This window comes from Ammospiza nelsoni, chromosome 6 (genome assembly GCF_027579445.1).
Source record: "Ammospiza nelsoni isolate bAmmNel1 chromosome 6, bAmmNel1.pri, whole genome shotgun sequence".
In the NCBI taxonomy this organism is placed as follows: domain Eukaryota; kingdom Metazoa; phylum Chordata; class Aves; order Passeriformes; family Passerellidae; genus Ammospiza; species Ammospiza nelsoni.
The window spans coordinates 59,041,881-59,061,228 of NC_080638.1; the positions used below are offsets into that span (position 1 = coordinate 59,041,881).

General features: G+C 47.2%; 2 protein-coding genes across 4 annotated transcripts in view; one reads left to right on the forward strand and one right to left on the reverse strand.

The window, feature by feature from the left end:
- Positions 1 to 27: 27 nt before the first annotated feature.
- TRMT5 (tRNA methyltransferase 5) lies at positions 28 to 6,411 on the forward strand. Of its 3 annotated transcripts, none has more exons than XM_059474451.1 (5): positions 28 to 64; positions 1,988 to 2,637; positions 2,915 to 3,039; positions 4,517 to 5,171; positions 6,119 to 6,411. In XM_059474451.1, the coding sequence occupies exons 1-5, from the start codon at positions 60 to 62 to the stop codon at positions 6,181 to 6,183; spliced, it is 1,500 nt and encodes a 499-aa protein (XP_059330434.1). In that variant the 5' UTR covers positions 28 to 59; the 3' UTR covers positions 6,184 to 6,411. The 3 variants fall into 3 exon arrangements, with proteins under 3 accessions (XP_059330434.1, XP_059330431.1, XP_059330432.1); XM_059474448.1 differs by lacking the exon at positions 28 to 64 and adding an exon at positions 159 to 349; XM_059474449.1 differs by lacking the exon at positions 28 to 64 and adding an exon at positions 288 to 587.
- Positions 6,412 to 8,927: 2,516 nt separating this feature from the next.
- Positions 8,928 to 19,348, reverse strand: part of MNAT1 (MNAT1 component of CDK activating kinase) — a 119,097-nt gene continuing 108,676 nt past the window's right edge. Inside the window, exon 8 of the mRNA XM_059474096.1 lies at positions 8,928 to 9,403. Coding sequence (XP_059330079.1) covers positions 9,283 to 9,403 — 121 coding nt within the window. The 3' untranslated portion in view covers positions 8,928 to 9,282. The remainder of the gene's footprint in view (positions 9,404 to 19,348) is intronic.

Consider the following 19,348-nt stretch of genomic DNA (forward strand, 5'->3'; position numbering starts at 1 on the left):
GGTCCCGCCCATCCCGGCGCAGCGGCGATGACGCGCGCGCGCGGCGCGCGGGGCCCGGCATGAGGTGAGGGCGGGGGCGGCGGGGGGAGAGAATTCCCTGAGGGGAGAGCGGGATAATCGGGGAGAACGGGATTGTCGCGGATCGTGTGCTGAGGGAAGGGATGGTGTCTCTCCATGGGTGCCTTGGGAAGGTGGCGGCAGTGGCCTCCAGCCAGATTCAGTGTTGTGGGCGGCTCTGTCTTGTGGGTTTCATGCAGAACCGAGAAGCGACAGGATGAGAGGACATGGCCTCGGGTTGCGCCAGGGAAGGCTTGGTTTGGACATTAGAAAGAATTTGGCCACAGAAAAGGTGATCAGACATGGGAATATGTCCGGCAAAGTGGGGAGTCACTGTCCTGGAGGTGTTTAAGGAAAGATGGGGCGTGGCACCCCGTACCATGGTGATGCTCGGTCACAGTTCGAATCGATGATCCCAGAGATCTTTTCCAGCTTATTCGATTCTCTGAGACCCACACCACCCATTTCCACCCCAGGAGAAGCAGGGGGATGCTGAGGCCTGTGGATGAGGGATTTCTCCTGTGCACAGGGTGAGCAATGCCGTGTGCCTTTCGCAATGAGGTGTGCTCTGCCAAAAGCCTGGCTCAGGGAAAGGGGCGGCCTGGGGGATGCACGGAGCGGAGCTGGGATTGGGGCAGGCCAGGATGGGAGCAGGAGCAGCCCGGGCACGGTTTGGCACGGCAAAGTGAAGGACAGAGCACACAGCCTGGTGTTACCCTGGAGAGAGGCAGGGCTGAGGGAGGCACTCAGGAGAACCAATTTCCTGGCAGAGCCTCTCTCTCAAAACAAGCTTAGAAAAACGTCAGGAGGAACGCCAGCCTCCAGCACTACCTAAACCATTGGCTCCTGCCCTGGAGCAGCCAGTGCCAAGGCAGAGAATTTGGCCCTTTTGATCTGTCTCTAGTGGAGGAAACCATTTAGAGAAGTGTGATGCCACTTTTCCAGTTTCCATACCATGGATGAACTGGGGCTCAGTGGCAGGAGCAGACATTCAGGATGCTCCTCTGGACCTTATGGTGGCCATTGCATTTAATGAATAACCTTTCTGGCATGCACCTTGTGACCCTGTTCACAGGGGTCTGAGGATGAGGGAAGAGACAAGGATCTGACTCCCATGTTTCAGAAGGCTTGATTTATTATTTTATAATATATATTACATTAAAACTATACTAAAAGAATAGAAGAAAGGATTTCATCAGAAGGCTAGCTAAGAATAGAAAAAGAAAGAATGAATAACAAAGGCTTGGGTCTCAGACAGAGTCTGAGCCCCCTGACTGTGATTGGCCATTAATTAGAAACAACCACATGAGACCAATCACAGATGCACCTGTTGCATTCCACAGCAGCAGATAACCATTGTTTACATTTTGTTCCTGAGGCCTCTCAGCTTCTCAGGAGGAAAAATCCCAAGGAAAGGATTTTACATAAAAGATGTCTGTGACACCCCTCATGGAGCAAAGCTCTTACAGAGCATGGAACCTCTTACACTGGGGCATGGGAGGCAGAAATCACCCAAGAGTGACCATGACCACTGTTGCTAATATCTGTTTTCTAGCAACCACTGCTTGGTAATGGATTTTACCAGACACAGGAGGGATCCAACAGGAGTAGGATCAAGACAGTAGAAATATTTCCATTTGGTTTACTGAGATTAATATCACATTTATTAGAACAAAGAGAGGTCATTGTGTTTTGGCAGGAGGGGATTATCTCACTGCTTGAAGTCAGTTAACATTTGAGTCTGAAAGTACATTTGCAAAATAACAAATTTGCAGCGTATATTTCATAATAAAGAGCTTTACTAAACTATTGTGGATTGTTTGGTACAGATGGAAATTCTGGTTTAAGAGAACAGCAAATCCATGTGATTTGCAGCCTTTTAAATGGAATGATTACATAATGTCTATAAAATGAATAATTTCTCTTCTAGGACTTTGTGGAGATTGGGATACTGTGCCAGACTACTGAAAACTAATCATTTTAGAACAGCTGCATCAAATCCATCATTTCCAGCAGTTTGGATGCTATTGGCACAACATTCTGGCACAATACCTGGGCTCTTTGTGGTAGTTCAAAAAAACACTTTGTTCACAATGCCCGAAACCGTGGAGGATAAAACTGATCCAGAACTGTATCTGCCACATCCTGGAGTGCGTGGGATGACGCTGCTCAACAGAGAGGCTTTCAAAAGGACTCTGGTTGTTCCAGCTCTTAAAGTCAGGAAAGAAATTGTGCACAGAGTGCTGAAATCCCTGAAACAATCAGTGCTGCAGCGCCCCGGCCTCAAGCGCGTGGTGGAGGACCCAGAGGATGAGGACAGCAGATTTGTTATCCTGGATTCTCATAAAGTGCCAGATTTCTCATTAGGGGAGTCAGAGCAGCAGGTCCTGAAGGAGCTCAGCGTCCCTGCTGAGGTGTGCAGGTACCAGCTGGAGCTGAGCTATGAGAATTTCAAGTCGGAGGAGATCCTGAGGGCCGTCCTTCCCCAGGGCCAGGAGGTCACCTCTGGCTTCAGCCGTGTGGGCCACATTGCTCACTTGAACCTCAGGGATCACCAGCTGCCCTACAGACACCTCATTGGTAGGTGCAACAGCTCCTCCCAGGAAGGTGTTTGTGCCATTTGTGTATTGCTAAAAAGTTGCTGTGCTGAGGGGCCCAGCTCTCACAGTGTGGTGCTCTCACTGCCCTGAGCTGAAGTGTGTGCCCTGCACAGGGCACAGCTGCGGCCTGAGTCATTGTTCCAGCACACACCTACTTTTGTTAATTCACCTGTAAACAGCAGCTTTGTTGTGGCTGTTGTAGAACATTGAAATGTCCTGGTCCCTTAACCATAATTATCTCCCACCCTCTCTTTCAGGCCAGGTGATAATGGACAAGAATCCAGGAGTCACCTGTGTAGTGAATAAAACCAACATTATCGACAGCACATACAGGAATTTTGAAATGGAAGTGCTTGCTGGAGAGAGCAACCTGGTGACCAAGGTACAGGCCCTTTTCCCCTGGTGTTTTCAATTTAATGTGCTAAAACCCAAAGGAATCTTCTGGAGAGATGTGATGCAGGGATGCTGCTGGGACCATTCCTGTGCACAGTGCCCTTCCTGACACCTGCCTGAGCCTGAGGCTTGGCTGTTTCTGCTGCATGCCTTTGTCCTGCTCTGCCCAGGGCAAACTCAGCCACAGGGATCAGGAAGGCATGTGTTCTCAAGTTCACAGCCTAGATTTAGTGATGTGGATTTGAGCTAAGAAAATGAAGTTTCCTAATTTCAACAAGCCTTGTACAGTGGCTGGTACAGAAATTTCTATCTCACCAACTTTGCAGCTTAGGCAACATTTTGCCTTTGCCTTTGTTGCCTTTGCCTTTTTCCTCTCCTGTCAGCAGCAAGACAAACCTCCTGTCTCCTCTGCTCTGACAGCTATCAGGTGCAATCACTGTGTGACTGCCAAGTGTTCTTCACATAGGGCTTCTTCTCTGTACATGGAAACTTGGCCACTGCTTCCACAAAAATATTTTATCTGTTAGCAGCTTTATGCTTTCAAAGGAGAAAAAATGAGATTACCAAATAAAGGTTGAACAGCTTGGAGGAACATCCTGTTCTTGCAGAGAGAAGGCCACTGGATTGTCAAGGAGCAGTGACAATGGAATGTTGTGCAGGTGGTGTCACCACACACCTGGCACAGCATGGAGCTGCATCCAGGAGTGCAGAGGCACTTCAGACACTTCACTTTGTTTCTTGCTGGCAAAGCAAACAGTGTGGAGATCTGGATCCCAAGTTACCTTAGGAATCAGACAATTCCACATGCTGGTGCAAAGAGAGTATTATCTTGCATCCCACTCTCATCTGAATAAATACTGTTCCTTTTGAGGCCTGTTCTTGAGCTAGTGGTCATCCCAGAGCTTGGGTTTGGATCAGCCTCCAGACTCTGTCACCTTGGGAGATGAAATGCAGCATTTTTCAAGCTGCAGAACTGGCTCCCAGTGGCTTTGAATTTGGCTGACGGTTCCTGTTCTTGGGCCTATCATTCTCAGACACTTATTTACTGTGTGCACTTCACAAAGGAGGGCTTGAGGCTTCTTTCCAAGCTCTGCTTTCAATAAAGGAGCTGTCAGCCAGCCACAAAGCTCTTGAAAACCCTCAGATTTTTGTAGGGTCATTTGAAGTTGCTGCTTTATTTCCACCTGGTGATTGAGACCTGCACAATGCCAGCTATCAGGATTGACACTGGGGACATGGCTGTGTCTGATGAGTTGATCTGTTAGAGATTTAAGATCTGTTTATTTGATTCCTTAGCTGATCTGTTTGTTTAAGATTCACATATGCCACAGTGGGACAATGCTGCTGTACACGTTACCTTTTGATAACTGCACCTTGGTTTTTAATTTTCTTAATTAGTGATGATAATGCTTAAATCTGCCTGGCATTTGAACGCAGAGGCTTAAGCAAACGTTTTGGACTTGCAGGTCAAAGAAAATAACATTTCCTACGAGCTGGATTTCTCCAAGGTGTACTGGAACCCGCGGCTGTCCACGGAGCACGGCCGCATAGTGGCGCTGCTCAGGGCCGGGGACGTTCTGTTCGATGTCTTTGCCGGCGTCGGCCCTTTCGCCATCCCGGCGGCCAAGAGGAGGTGCCGAGTGTTTGCCAACGACCTCAACCCCGACTCCTACTCCTGGCTGCTGCACAACTGCCGGCTCAACAAAGTGCACAGCCAGGTGAAGGCGTTCAACATGGACGGCAGGGCCTTCCTGCGGGGGCCTGTGAGGGAGGAGCTCAGCAAGGAGCTCCCGCTGCTGGGGGAGGAGCACCAAACTGCGTTCCACATCGTGATGAATCTGCCAGCGCTGGCTGTGGAGTTCCTGGATGTCTTCAGGCATCTCTTGGTGGGGGAGCCCTGCAGCCCTGCTGGCCTCCCCACTGTGCACTGCTACGGCTTCTCCAAGCACAGGGACCCAGCCAGGGACATTCAGGAGAGGGCAGAGGCCGTGCTGGGAACCTCCTTGGCCGGGCGCTGCTCCACTTTCCTGGTCAGGAACGTGGCACCCAACAAGGAGATGCTGTGCCTCAGCTTCCAGGTCCCAGCAGACGTGCTCTACAAGAGGCCCTGCCCTGAGGAAGGTAAGGAGCAAACCTCCCACGTGGCATTGGGATTTCAGGCTGCTCCTTGTGCTGCTCCCACCTGCTCAGCCCCGTGGCTGTGGCACTGAGCACGGAGCTGGCCAGCAGCACTGGGGGCCTGCACGTGTGCAGCAGCTGCAGGGCTTTCCTTGCTGTGCTCACAGCAGCCTGCTCCTCTGATCCCAGCATGAGCCCCCCAGAAAAATGGACTGGACAGGATCACCCCACAGGCCATAAAGCAGACCTGTCTGCCTCAGTGATCCTTGTGGGCCCTTCCAGTGCAGGATATCCAGTGGCTCTGTGATCTAATGCCAAGCACACGGCCCTGATAGCTCAGGCCTTCCAACGGGAGCTGTGTTTTTGCCCAGATCAGTGCACTCCAAGGGACTGCTCCCAGCTCTGACCTCCTCCTTATGCTCACAGACTCAGTGAGCTCTGGAGTCACCACAGCAGCACAATCAGGTTCTGTACCTGACTGAGTTTAACTGAGACATAGATACCCTTGGAGATCTTCAGTGCTGAACTTGGTTGTTTTGTGGTTTTCTTTTTTGTTTATAATTGTTTATTTAAGAAACTGGTTTGTTTCAATGATCTTGGGCTTTGCAATCCATGACAAAGGGAGCAGAGGGAGGCTCCCATCTGCAGGTACACAAACTGGAGGTTTTTATAAAGTTTAAGTTCCATTACACTTATTTTTATGCTGTTGTCAGGTTGCACTGAAATGTAGGTCAAAATGTAGCTCCATACAGGTTTTTGGAAAGTCTTTTTTGGCTTTCAGTAAAGACTCCCCATTATTGCTCTAAGAGTTTTCATTTGTGACTGTTAATCCTGATTTTAACTCTCATCTCTTCCTGTTAAATCCCTTACCAGAGCTCCCTTTTCCAGAGCTTGTGGTAGGTCATTCTTTACTGTACATTAAATAACTTGCTTTTTCTAACCTTTTCCAGCAAAACCAGCCTCAAAACGTCTCTGTACCAGCCCAGATTGTTCAGAAGAGAAGGCACTGAGTTGAAGACTATGGTGACTGCCTTAGTTTGTGTAAAGGATATTTGGGGTGTCTCTGGTTTACCCCTTGAGTTACAAGGAGCAGAGCTGTGTTCCCGTTGAGTTACAGCTTTTTTTTGGGAGCCTTGCTTCCTGCAGTCACCTTTTCTTCTCATTGTGGGATTGACTGAAATTGCTACTACAAAAAATTAAAACTTTATTCTCTTATAATAAATGTGTTTTGGTACTTCCCTGATCTCTGTTGTTTCACACCCTGTGCTAACTCAGTGGCAGGGCCTGGGGTGGTTTTCTGCTGTGGCATTTTGATGATGTGCAAGTTGTGGGGAGAACAGACTTTTGTGTCCTGTCAGGTCTGGGAAGGTGAGTGATACAACTGCTGCCCTGGATTCTCCCTGACAGATGTGTTCTGCTTTCAGAATTTGGGTTATGCTTAGCAGATGCACAAACAGCTCTTGTGTAAGCAAGGTAACCTTTCAAAAGCTTAACCTGAGATACCAAAAGGGCCTGAGAGCCCAACATCCTGAGGTTTTGAGTAAAAAATTCATTTTAACACCAAGATTTAGTTAGGGATTAGTTGACTCCTGACTCTGTGTTTGCCCATGGTTAGAGCCAGAAAGACTGTAATGTCTTTTGCATGTTTGCAGATGAAGTTCATGCTGTCATTGCAGTTCTATTGAAACCAGCACCTGAAAAACAGTTCTGTCCTCCTGACACCGTGTCCTCCTGTGGCTTCTGTGCCTCTGCCCTCTCCAGCTCTCCCCACCTCTGCCTGCTCCCCTCCCTGGATGATCTTTCTGCCTGGCTGCTTGTATTCTGCAGGGATTTGAAAAGCCTCTGCCTTTGATTTCCTTTTTGTACCCATCCAAACTATTGTTGGGCAATGTCAACCACAAACAGTTTATTTGGCCGGAGCGCTCGGCTCGCCCTCTCCGTTTCAGAGATTTTCCCTCAGCCCGCGCTCTGAGCTCACACCCAGCCACCAGATGTGTGTCACCCTCGTGGCCCTGCTGCTGTGGCCCAGCCCTGAGCCTGCAGCCTGCTGCATTTTCGGTTCTCACCCAAACACCACCAAGGGCCACGGATTTGTTTTGCCGGTGGCTCCGTGTGCCGGCCTTTCCTTCCCTTGGCTGCACAGCTGTGTTGGGAGCGAGCCCTCGAGCCGGGTTCCTGCAGGATCTCATTTATCCATCCCCAGGGAGGCTGTCCTGCCTCACCCAGGTGTCCTGATCCCCCCCTGGCCTGCACTGAGCCCCAGACTCCTGCTCAGCCCTGCAGCTCCAGCCCCTGCAGCTCCAGCCCCTGCTCTCCTCCCAGGCACGGCTGTGCTGGGATTCTGTCCCTGCTCTGCTGCTCTCCAGCTGCTGCCTCCTCCTTCCCACAAACATCTGAAGGCAGCTCCTGTTCTCCAGGGCCCCCACAAGCACTGCTGGAGTGATAAGGCACTCAGTGAACCACTCTGAGATGGTGCAGCCACCCTGGGATCCCTGTGACTTCACAGCCCCAATTCAGGGCTTAGCACCACTGCACCAACCCAAACCATTTCTGAGCCAAAATATGTAACTCTGACTTTCACTAAAGTGTCAGGGCAGGGAAGGATTTAAAGTGGTAAATATTTTTTCCCTGAAGAACCAAATGCCAGTGTTATTCCAGCAGCATAACTTCAGATACCAGTCTAGCAGATACATCACTGTGCTCATAACCAGGGGTTTTCCAGCTTTCTGTGCAGCTGCCAGTTCTGTGTACAAGAAATAACACAATAAATAACAGCCAGGCTACACACAAGTTAATGAGTGTATTGAAATTATAAATATTAATATGCATATGCAGTTCTGCATTCATTAGGGCATGACCTGGGGCTTTACAGAGTGAATATGAAGAGATCATTGGTGATCTTTGCCAGCCTGGGTGAGCCTGGGAGATGAGAGAAAGGAGAATAGAGGAGGGAAAGATCTGATCTTACCTCTGCCTTCTGGAACATTCCTTGTCAGCAGCTCTTCTGGGCACAACCAAGGGGATTTCAAAGGGCAATGGAAATTCTGCCATCTCCCCCCATTTTCTTTAACAAGAAAACACCAAGTCTGGAATAGATCTCATTCATCTCTTTATTACAGCATAGAAAAAATACATCCATCTAGTGCACTCCTCAGAGCAGGATTCAGCAGCTATAAAACATGGCCCAAGGTGGCTGTGCTGAGCAGCCTCCCACCTCCTGCCCTTGGTCACGGCTCCTTCACAGGGAGCAGGCCAGGAATACAAAAAGGATCACATCAGGTGCAGGGACCATCCCCAAAGCCAGAGGGATGTTCCCACCTAAAGAAACTCCTGAGTTTATGACAGAAAAGTTGCAAATGGAGATAAACAGGAAAAAGCAAACATTCAAAAGAAAACAAACCCCAAAAGGGAACCCCACAATTCTGACTGCTTCAGTGACTTTGCCTTGTATTGACATTTCTTACATGGCTTCTAGAGCACCTCAGCTGAAAGACCTTGAGCTAAAGCTTTGTTTTCCAAGCAAAGGTAAGAACCAGTGACACAGGGAGGAAGGATCCCACACGAGAGCTGTGTCAGCATATTTCCAGAGTTTCTTGTCTCATCTAGCTGGCAGGAGGAAAAACCCACTTGTCTAAACTGGGAAAACTAGTTTTATGGGAAGAAAATGCAGGCTTGAATATTGACACTAAATGTTATAATCAAAATGGCATTTAAATACTTGTGCAAATAAAACCCTGCAATAAGAGTAAAACCACAAACTTTATTAAAGTCTGGCTTTATTTAAAAAAAATTTACAAGTGTATTTCTTTAAGCCTCAAACACACACAGCTGAGTTATTCACATCTTCCATTAGATGTGGCTTATTGCTTCAGCCTCCCTCAGCAAAGTGCCACATGAGTAACGAGTTTCCCCCTCCACAAGAATGTTTCTGCCATTTTACACAGCTCTGGTGCGAAGGGGTTTGGTTTTTCCCTTGAACACTGGAGCGCAGCCGGTTTCGCACCAGAGGGGGGCACAGGGCAGCGAGCTCAGCACCGATCCCGCCCCGCCTCGGCTGCCCCGGGTCGCTGCCGGCCCCGCTGGGTGTCCCTCGGTCACACGCGGTGTGCCCTGGCTAGCTGGGGTGCCAGAAGAGCCCGCTGAACGCGTCCTGCAGGGCCCGGTGACAGGCCAGCGAGGACGTGTAGCCCCCGGCCAGGTCCTGCGGGGAGGCGGCCCGGACGTGGGTGAGGTACCTGCGGTAAAGAGCAGCGTCAGTGTCAGTTCAGAGCACAGAAACGCAGCAAACACCCCGAGTTCACAGCACAGCGGGGCTGAGAGAACCCTTCAGGAGAAAGCAAGGAGATGCAGCTGCCCACTGCCCACAGCAGGATAAAAGTTCTGTGAGTTACAGCGATGACACAACTCCAGCCAGGCTGCCCCAACCAGCGCCCTGGTGGCACAGGGTTAAGGGCACCCAGCGTTTGTGTTCTCTGTGCCCGCTCTGGGGTGGCTCATGCCCCCACTCCACAGGCCCTGCCAAGACAAGGACACCACCAGAGGCTTTCCTGCCCTCCCACAGGAACAGGAGGATTTCAGCTCTGCCACTTAGTAACAGACACTCCCCCAGGCTGACTGTGCCGGTTACTCTGATGACCACAGGGCTGCGCTTCCTTTGCTTCCTACCTGTGCCTGGAGCCCTCTGACTCTGGCAATCAGATCTGCGGGAGGCCACCATCACTTTGGCTAAAGAAGGCTCTAAACTTCCCTATTAATTAATCATCATCACCCAATTGCAGAGCCATCTAATTCTACCCCAAACCTTCCAGAGCATTGACATGGAAGCAGGAGTTGACATGGAAGCACAAAGTGACATGGAAGCAGGAGCTGACATGGAAGCAGGAGTTGATTTGGAAGCAGAAGCTGACATGGAAGCACAAACTGACATGGAAGCAGGAGCTGACATGGAAGCAGGAGCTGATATAGAAGCAGGAGTTGATTTGGAAGCACAAACTGACATGGAGGCAGGAGCTGACATGGAAACAGGAGTTGATTTGGAAGCACAAACTGACATGGAAACACAGGCTGACATGGAAGCACAATCACGCTGCCTGTGCTGGCACTGCCACTCTTGGCTCCCCTGGGCTCCTTCCAAGGGCTCCGCCCCAGCCACACACAGAGCTCCTGCTAAAGGATGGCTTCATAACCCCACAGCTCCTGCACCCCACGAGACAAGTTCAAGACAGATTCTCCACCAGTTCTGCACCAAACCCCATCAAACAGACAGCTCAGAGCCCAGCAGGAGCAGCACAAGGAGCATCTCCCACCCTGACCATCAGACACAGCCCCATAAACACCGAGTGCTCTCCACAGGGGCGCTCCAGGCGCTGTTTGGATTCCTCACTTGGTACATGTTGCTCCTGGGAAGGTTGAGTCATTCCAACTCTGGCTTGGCAATCCAAGCATAAACTTGCAAAACGCACACAGCCTTTTATAATGTTATCCCAAGAAACCTAAAACAGCTGCACTTTTGGCAGGAAAATACAGGACCACCAGTAAAATATCCAAAACAGTTGCATCTTTTAATTTATGACTGTACACTGTTTCCATAAAGAGTATATAAAACAGGTCAGATTTTATAGGTAAGACATAATAAACAGTCATACCCATTGATGCCATAAAAGCATAGAAAAAGAGATTACTGAGAAATGATTATTTAGTTTTAAAAACTGTATTTCTTGCACCTAATAACCACAATGCACAGACATGAGCAATGTTTCTGAGGGATTCTTGGTGAGATGCTGAAGCCGAGACTGAATTTACCTCCTGTGACTGAGCTGAGGTGTTTTGTACCAAGCTGTGACAGAATCTGGCCCTCACTGCCAGACATTGGTTCCCATCAGCACAGACACAGGCAGGAGAGCACAAAGTAATAATAAAAGAAACCCTTTTAATAGTGCTCAGTCCAAAAGAATTTACAAACACAAACAAAGCAACAAAGCTGGTCCCATCTCTTAATTTGCAAGGGGAGGTGGTCTGCAGAGAGCTCCTGGTTTGTGGCAGAACACATTTTATGGGTTTTCATTTTTTTCTTAAGATTCTTGTTACTTGTCCTTTAATATTTTAAGAGGAAGATCTCATCCTTCCCAAAGGACTTTTAAAACTGCTGTGGGAAACAGGAGCTTCTTTCCCCAGCCAGGAATGATGGGCACTGACAACAACAAAAAATTTCCTTCAAAATGCTGGTGTGAAACTACCTCTACCCTCCAAAACAGACAGTCTTACAAAAATCAGTTCCCATCTTGAATTTCACTTCTATCATATTCATTTCATTGCACAACTTCATTTTCCCCTCAGTCCAGTGAAAATGGGAGTATTTTACTTTTCAATATTAACAAAGGTTGGTTGTGTCTTTCTCATTACTTTTCTTATCTTCCCTTACTTATATATCACTGAAAGGAGAAAAACAGAGTCTATTGTTTCCCTTTTTCTAGGACATCTGAAATTGGAGCATTAGTTTCATAAGACAAGCTGACTTCAGCCACTGCAGCACTTACAGTTAATTGGGAGGTGATCTCTGCAGCAATACAAACTCATTGCCAAAAAGGCTCCCATCGACTTTTACAGCACAACCTGCCCTAATTCTCCTTACTCCTGTGAAACAAGCACAGCCTGCTGCTGGCTGTCAAGTGAGGTCTTTATTTCCTTGTTAAGTATCTGAACTTACTGCTCTTGACCCATTTAATTACTGTGGTACACCAGGCAATTGCAAAGAATCTGCCACGCCGAAGCCACACAATGAGCAGCGATTGCTTTTTGCTGCCTTTTCCCCATCTGTGCTGCCTGATCCCAGCCATCCCCTCCACAGGAGAATCTCTCTGAACTGGATTCCTGGGGTTTCTGGCAGAGGTCAGCACATCTTTTCATGTACACCTTTACAACAGCAGCAGGAAGAAGGGCTTGCCAAGTTTTATTTCCAAAAAGCCGAGCTCCCTTAGGTCCTGGGACCTGGAGGTAATTGCTCTCACTAGTTAGCAAATTCCAGCACACTGGGTCTGTTTTTCATAGGTTTATTTTAAGTACCTGTAAATCTTATAAGCAGAGACCAGGAAAAAGAGGTTTGCTTTTTCTGGTGCGCAGTTTTTTAATGTAACTTGTTTTTTCTGAGGGCAGACTAAACTCTGAAGTTAAAAAAAGCCTGCACTATTATTTTTGAGCAGGGCTGAAGGGCTGTGTGTTCCCTGCCCCAGCATTTCACACTTCCCATTCCCAGCAATGCCTGTGCCCAAACAAGCCCCCTTGCCTTGGCTGCAGCCTTTGCATGTTGATCTTCCCCATGAAGCTTTCACATCAGTCCAAACACATCATATTTTGTTCTTCATGAGCCTTGGGGGGCTCATTCCTGACCTTCACTTTCTCATCACCATGACAGGGGTGGGAGGAAAAAAAAAAAAACACCAAAAACCCCCCCCCCAAAAAACGCATCTTGTTTTCAAGGAAAGAGGTGTAATTCACACTCATTCTGGAGGCTCGGAATCAAGCTGGTTGTTCCTGGGAGGGGTTTTCTTCATGTTCTCCCTTCTCCCAAGGCTGTGTCACAACCGCTTCACCAGGACAGGGCTGTGAGAGCTCCCTGGGCTCAGTGTGGCAGGGGATGTGACCCCTGTGCCTCCAAGGAGCCCCAGAGCCCCTGCACTGCTGTTCCTGAGAGCCAGAGCACCCAAGAGCAGCTCAGCAGCACCAGGGCCACTGGCAAACATCCCCTCACTGCTCAGCAGGCTGGGCTTGCTCCAGAGAAACTCAGGAAAAACGTCAGGAACAATCAGAGAGAGTGGAGAAACAGCACAATCAAACCTGGCTAAAGTAAACACCAACCAAAAACCAAACAAAGCTAAAAACCCTCACCTAAACAAAGGAAAAGAACCAAACACAAACCAACAACCCCAAACCACCCCATGGTATGTCCCTTCACCCACCCAACTGAAAATACCAGTGCTAGGGGTTATTTCACACAATCTTTCCTGCTGCCTGAGATAAATGCACTCCCAGGGGTGTTTCTGCAGATGCATCACTTGGAGATACAGATGGAATAACTCTAAATTTGGCACACAGATTTTTATTTTTTTTACCTATTAGGTATTTAATGGGAGTGAAGAAAACAAAAATCATTCACAAGTTGTTTGACAGGAAAAAAAAAGAAATAATTTAATTCTACTCCACAGAGTAGATTTACTGCTCATCTGATTATCTGCAGCATCCAAGACATAAAGTAATGGGGCAGACATTAGATCTGGGAAATTTTCCAGATTCATCATTTAAATAATAAATAGTGACTGCATAAAGCAAGCAAAATACTCCAGTCTGGAAAACTGTGAAGCATTAGGAAGGCAGTAGCATGGGCTGCTGCATTCCTGAGCCTTTCTGGAGACATTTTCACTGGATTCACCAATCCCTGGGATGAGCTATTGCTGAGTTGCTCAGGAGCTGCAGGGACTGGCTCCCATCAGAGGACAGAGCACAGAAGGAGCTGGACAGTGTCTGGCCTGGAATGCTGAGCAATGTGTGCCCTGGGTGCTCTCCATCCCTGAGCAGGTACAAACTGAGCTCCCCTGCTCAGCTCTGCTTTCCTTTCAGCCAGTCAGCTCTACCACAGTCAGTCTGTGCAGCCAACAGGATTTGTTTATAAAATGAGCCCAGCTCATTGCTGTTCTCCACTAAATAGCCCCAGGAAATGCACTGCTGATATTCAAATATGGTGTGGTTCTCCCTCTCTCAGATTAATATGAGTAAGGCAGGGCAAAAACACAAGGCACAAAGCTGGTACTCAAACCCAGAATAGCAATTCACCCTCCCAGGAAGTAGCTACAAGCCTGATCCTCAAATTCAAAAAAACCAAACAAGCAGGTTTTCACCCATTTTAGCCGGCACTATTTGGGCAGTAAGATTGAATTTAGATGTTAAACCCACCAGCTGTGACTGGTATCAGAAGTTCCTGCTGAAGCCCAGCCTGTTGTGACACAGAATTTAAGTTTACCACAGCCATGAGCTCAGCCAGGGCTCCTCATGAGCCCAACCCAACCCCTCCCTGCCCAAGGTCGCACTGCCAGCACTGGCACTCCTCTCCTCCACCTCCAGACCCCACAGACAAAATGGGAGAAAATCCATTTAATAGGTGCAATCACTGCAGGAGTTCTCTTATTTGTTTGGGTTTTTTCCAATGCTTCTCTGTATACAATCACAGTATTAAGTGTGAATGTCAAAACATGGCTAAGCATGGTGAGACACAAATAGAGAGATAAAAAACACATTTTTACCCAGATTGTGGCACCTTATGGACTGAACACAGCCCACAGTGCAGGGGTACAAGGAAAAGTCACTCTAAATAGCACAACAGTTTTGGCTACTACAAATTCCTGCCCAAGACAAGCGATCCAGCACAGGCACTGCCCCTGCAGCCCCACCTGCAGACAGCACTGTTGAGCACACCCAGCTTAGTGAGCCAGGCTGGTTTGTTATTACCAATAACCTGTGCTGCTCTCTGAGGTGTCAGATGGATGCCAGACCCTTCTCCATGCCACAAACTTGCTCAGCCCATTTCCCTCACCCTGCCCCAGGAACCTGCTGCAGAACCATTGCTTACTCATCACAATTCTGATTTCCAGCAAGGAAATTTACTGCCTTCATCTTGCAATAAATTCTGCAAAAGCAGATGCCTTCTGTATCTAGAGGATCTCTTCTTGCTACAGTTAAGGATTAAGAAAAAAAACATAATTATGAGTTTAAGCTCCAAGAACTTTTAGGTTTTCTGAGTGAAGAACTCTGTTCTAGCAGAAATAAACTTTCCCAGTAGAAAAGACAGGAAATGTCCCAGCCCAGCAAATCAATAGAAGGAATACAGGACTCTCTAGTGCTTCTTTTTAACCTCTTCCATCTGCTTTTTCTGAACAACAATTTGTTTCAAGCACTGTCAGAGTTTTCTCAGGGCAGAACTGTGTGTAGACTGTGTGCGGTGAAACAAAGTACTTTAAAATGAAAACAAAGCAGGTCTGCCAGAGCACACCTCAGCTAAGATGGAACAGGACACAGTTCTGCTACCAGACACAGAAAGAGGCAAAAAGAGCCTCAAAATGTGATATTAGGTGTGAAACAACTGTTGCTGATAAAGCCAGTTCTGACCCCAAAGGTAGAAATTAAAGATGAGTTATTCCCCCATCCTCTTCTCCCTTATAAAGTCCTTTCTATAAAGGGCAAACCTTTTGGATCCTGGAAATCCAAAGCCACCAGTCCTGCTGCAGCAGTGACCCAGCAGCACCCAGAGCTCCTTCCCAGTTGCTGCAGTGACCAATAAAGGAATTTCTGAGGGTTTAAAGCAAAAACTACAGCACTTTAATTTCATGTTTCACATAAACCGTTTCCTCTGTTGATGGTGAAACCCATACATGATCTGTAAGATTTATTAATGACCCATCTCAGAGTTTATTACAGATTACATCTGAACTGGTGAGTGCAGTCATGAACCTTGGAGTAGAAAAACCTTTAAATGCAAAGGCCCAAAGTCACAGAAGCCCTCCTGGGTGGGGGAAGAGAACAGAATCAGATTTTCCCATACTACTTTCCCTAAAAACTTCCTCTTTTTGTGATGAAATCCAGAGCCCAGAGACCAACCATTTCCACTGCAAAGCTAATCCACTGGGGAGTGGAATTCTTTATGACAGCTACCTCAAAATACACCTTCAGTGCTCCTCATAAAAACCCAGCTCTTCTACTGGCAGAAAAAGAGTTTTAAAGGAAGAAAAGTTTTAGAGAGCACCTGGTTCTCCAGCATTTTCCCAGCACTGCAATTCTACTGCTGCCCTGGTTTTTAAATAGATGTGAGACCAGACTCAGGTACTTGCATTTATTTAACACATAAACATTTGCTTTTGGAGTAACTGAGAAGCCAGTGCTGTTGCCTTGAGGTAAGATGAAAAGCTACAGAGAAATGGAGATCAAAGGAAAAGGAGCAATGCCTTCCGCCTCCCAGAAACTGATATAATTTTAAAAGTGGATGTTTTAAAGTGTAAAGACAGGAAACTAACGATGAAAAAGGTTTTATAGAATAAAGGAAGCTTTGTACTCCTCTGCCCTGATATGCATTTTGCACATTTCCTCTGCTGCAGGCTGGATGCAGCCCTGGGCCAGGACCTGCAGGCACTGCCAGAAAAATGAGATTTGGACAATTCCAGTCCCACTGCAGGGCCCTACCCAAGAAAGCACCATCTCAATACAACTATTTCATGTAGAAAATCTATAAACTGCAAGTACAATGTACCAGACTTTGAGACTATCAACTTCAAGCACTGTAACCTGTAGAAATAAAATCAAGTTTGAAATGGGACATAAACCCCTTACATGGTGCAAGTGACCTATTTCCATATTCAAAAGGAGCTGTAAATCCCATTACACCTAGAGATGTTACAAATATTAACAAGTTAAATAAACCTCCTCTTCTCACTGAGGAGTTATCCAAGCTAGAGATTCACATTCAACCAGAATTCCCATGTGTAAATGCAGTGCATGTTTGAGAAACACATTTTGCCCCTCATATGAGCCCACAATTCACAGTGGGTGCCTGCATATTCCCTTTGATAATAATCAAATGCTGCATTTAATCAGCTTCTCTTAACATTTGATCAGGCAGCATCACTTCAGATGAGTTGTAACAGTTCCAGCCTTAGAAAATGTGAATACCAGGGCAAGAGAGCAGCCAGTGCTGTCTTTGGAGCACTCAGTGGTGCTGAGCTAATGTGGGAAATCTTGAACACAGTTTCAAAGTTAAAGTGATGACAGAGGTCATCTTGTTTTGTTGGGGATTTTTTAGTTGAAAAGAAAAACAAACAGCCCTGAAGCTGCTGAAGTACATCACAGCCCCACTAAGGAAAGAAGGCACATCCTAGCAGGTCTGAGGCAATGTGGGTTACAGGTTTCTGTGCTGCTGCAGGGTGGATTCAAGACAAGGATTATCTGAAAGTTCTCCCCATTTTAGCACTCAACTGCCTATTTTAAAATAACAACAGGAAATGGAAAGCAGAACTTGCAAATACACAAATCCTTTGCAAGCAAAGGAAAACTAAAGGCTATGCAAGTTCTTTCTGGTCACGTGATTCAGCTCTGTAAAGGATATTTTATACAAGTTCTATGCTGGCTTCTCTTTCTTTGATTATTGGGGGGCTTTCTCACATCTCATTTTCCTCACAGTGAAGTATTTAGTTGTTTGATGGCTCCACACATGTCAAAGAGCCACCACTGACTGTGCTGTGTAAACATTTCCCTTCTTGTTGCTCACCCAGGCCTCTCCACACCACACATTCCTGCCAACTCCAAAACACGCACAGCCACTACCATTGGGATTAATTCCCTTTTCCCTTTAAACTGCAAGGATTTCTGCTTCAGCTCCTCCCCAGAGAGCTGCTGCATTGCTCACCCCCGTGCACCCAGCTGTCCCAGAGGTCAGTGTTTATTTCTGGAGGCCTTGCTCACAGGAAGCCTTCCTTCAGCGCCAGCCACTTCCGTAACGCAGAGGGCCGGGATGGGCAGGGGCACCTGGTGCCCCATTTGTCACCAGCCCGGGGTCACCCGCCAGCTGTCGGTGCTCTCAACACCCTGCCCAGCACCCAGGCCTTCTCCCCACTCACACTGCCAGCCCTGCACTTCCACATCCACTAAATCAATCACCCCCACTGAAAGTGCTCCAGGGTGGCGTTCACGTGCCCTCTGAACAGAGAGGAGAATGATCAAAATAATTCTTATCTCATTTGCTGCTCCTGGTGCTTGCACATGGGGGAATGTGTTGGGAAGGTTGTTTACCTGAAAGAATTTAGAAACTGGATTCTGGTAGAGATTGTTTATGTTAATTAGCCTATCAGGTCCAAGATGTGTGGACTGTCAGTCTGGAGACAGTCATAAGTTAGTTAGTGATAGCTCTTGTTAGTGTAATATTCTGTAATACAGTATAATATAGTATAATAAAGTAATTAATTTACCTTCTAATATAATGAAGTTCTTCACATCATTCTTCCTGCCCATTGGGCATCGTAGCACTGAGACTCCAACAGCTGCAAGGGCAGCAGCTGAGCAGCCCTGAGCTGTGGTATTTGCAGGGGTCAATCTGACTCCATATTCTTAGAAGGGTAATTTATTATTCTATTCTATTCTACATTGTATTTTATTGTATATGTTATACTAAAACTATACAAAAGAATAAAGAAAGTATACAGACAGAAGGTTACCAAGAATGAGAATGAAAAACTTGTGACTGACTCCTCAGAGTTGGACACAGCTGGTGGTGATTGGTCATTAAGTAAAAACAAATCACATTAAACCAATCAGACATGCACCTGTTGGTGAGCAATCTCCAGCCCCATTCCGAAGCAGCAAAACAGGGAGAAGCAAATGAGATAATTTTGGTTTTTCTCTGAGGCTTCTCATCCTCCCAGGAGAAGAATCCTGGGGAAGGGATTTTTCAGGAATATGACAGTGGCACTGAGTGGCCCCACAGAGTACAAGGACACTGCAGTGCCCAGACTGCACACAGGGCTGCAGAGGATTCACTGTAGAGCTGCAGCACTGCAGCTGCACTTAGTCCCTGACTAAATCAGGTTCTGCTCAGCTTGCACAGCACTGCAGGACTGGCATGGATTGCACTCACAGCACTGCAGCTGCACTCAGTCCCTCACTAAATCAGGCTCTGCTCGTCCTTGACCCCAGGAAGAATGTCATTGAACACAAGGGCCTTTTCTCAGCTGTGATATTGGATATTTTTTTTTTCTTTTCAATGGGTAAAACAACCATTAAGCCACCATTTCTGTAACTGCAAAACAGCTCTCTTTTCAATGTGTTGTGGAAATGTTCTGGCATAGACTGATCTCCAAATTCTTCATCTTTCCACTCTTCCTCCCACACACTGTGTTTAGGACAAAGGGCACAAGCAGAACATGGATGTGTTTAAATATATATTATAATTCTGAGGAAGTCAACCACTGTTCTGTAATTTTCTACCTAAGTCAAGACTGTTTTCATAGGCTTATCTTTTTTTATGTAAGGACAGGGCAAGTTCAGTTTTAAAGATACCACTGTGTCTTTTCTTCCCTGGGCTGGACCTTGGGAATACAGGCAAGAAGGGAGAACACAGCTTTTATTCTAAAAGACACTTCTTTTGGACA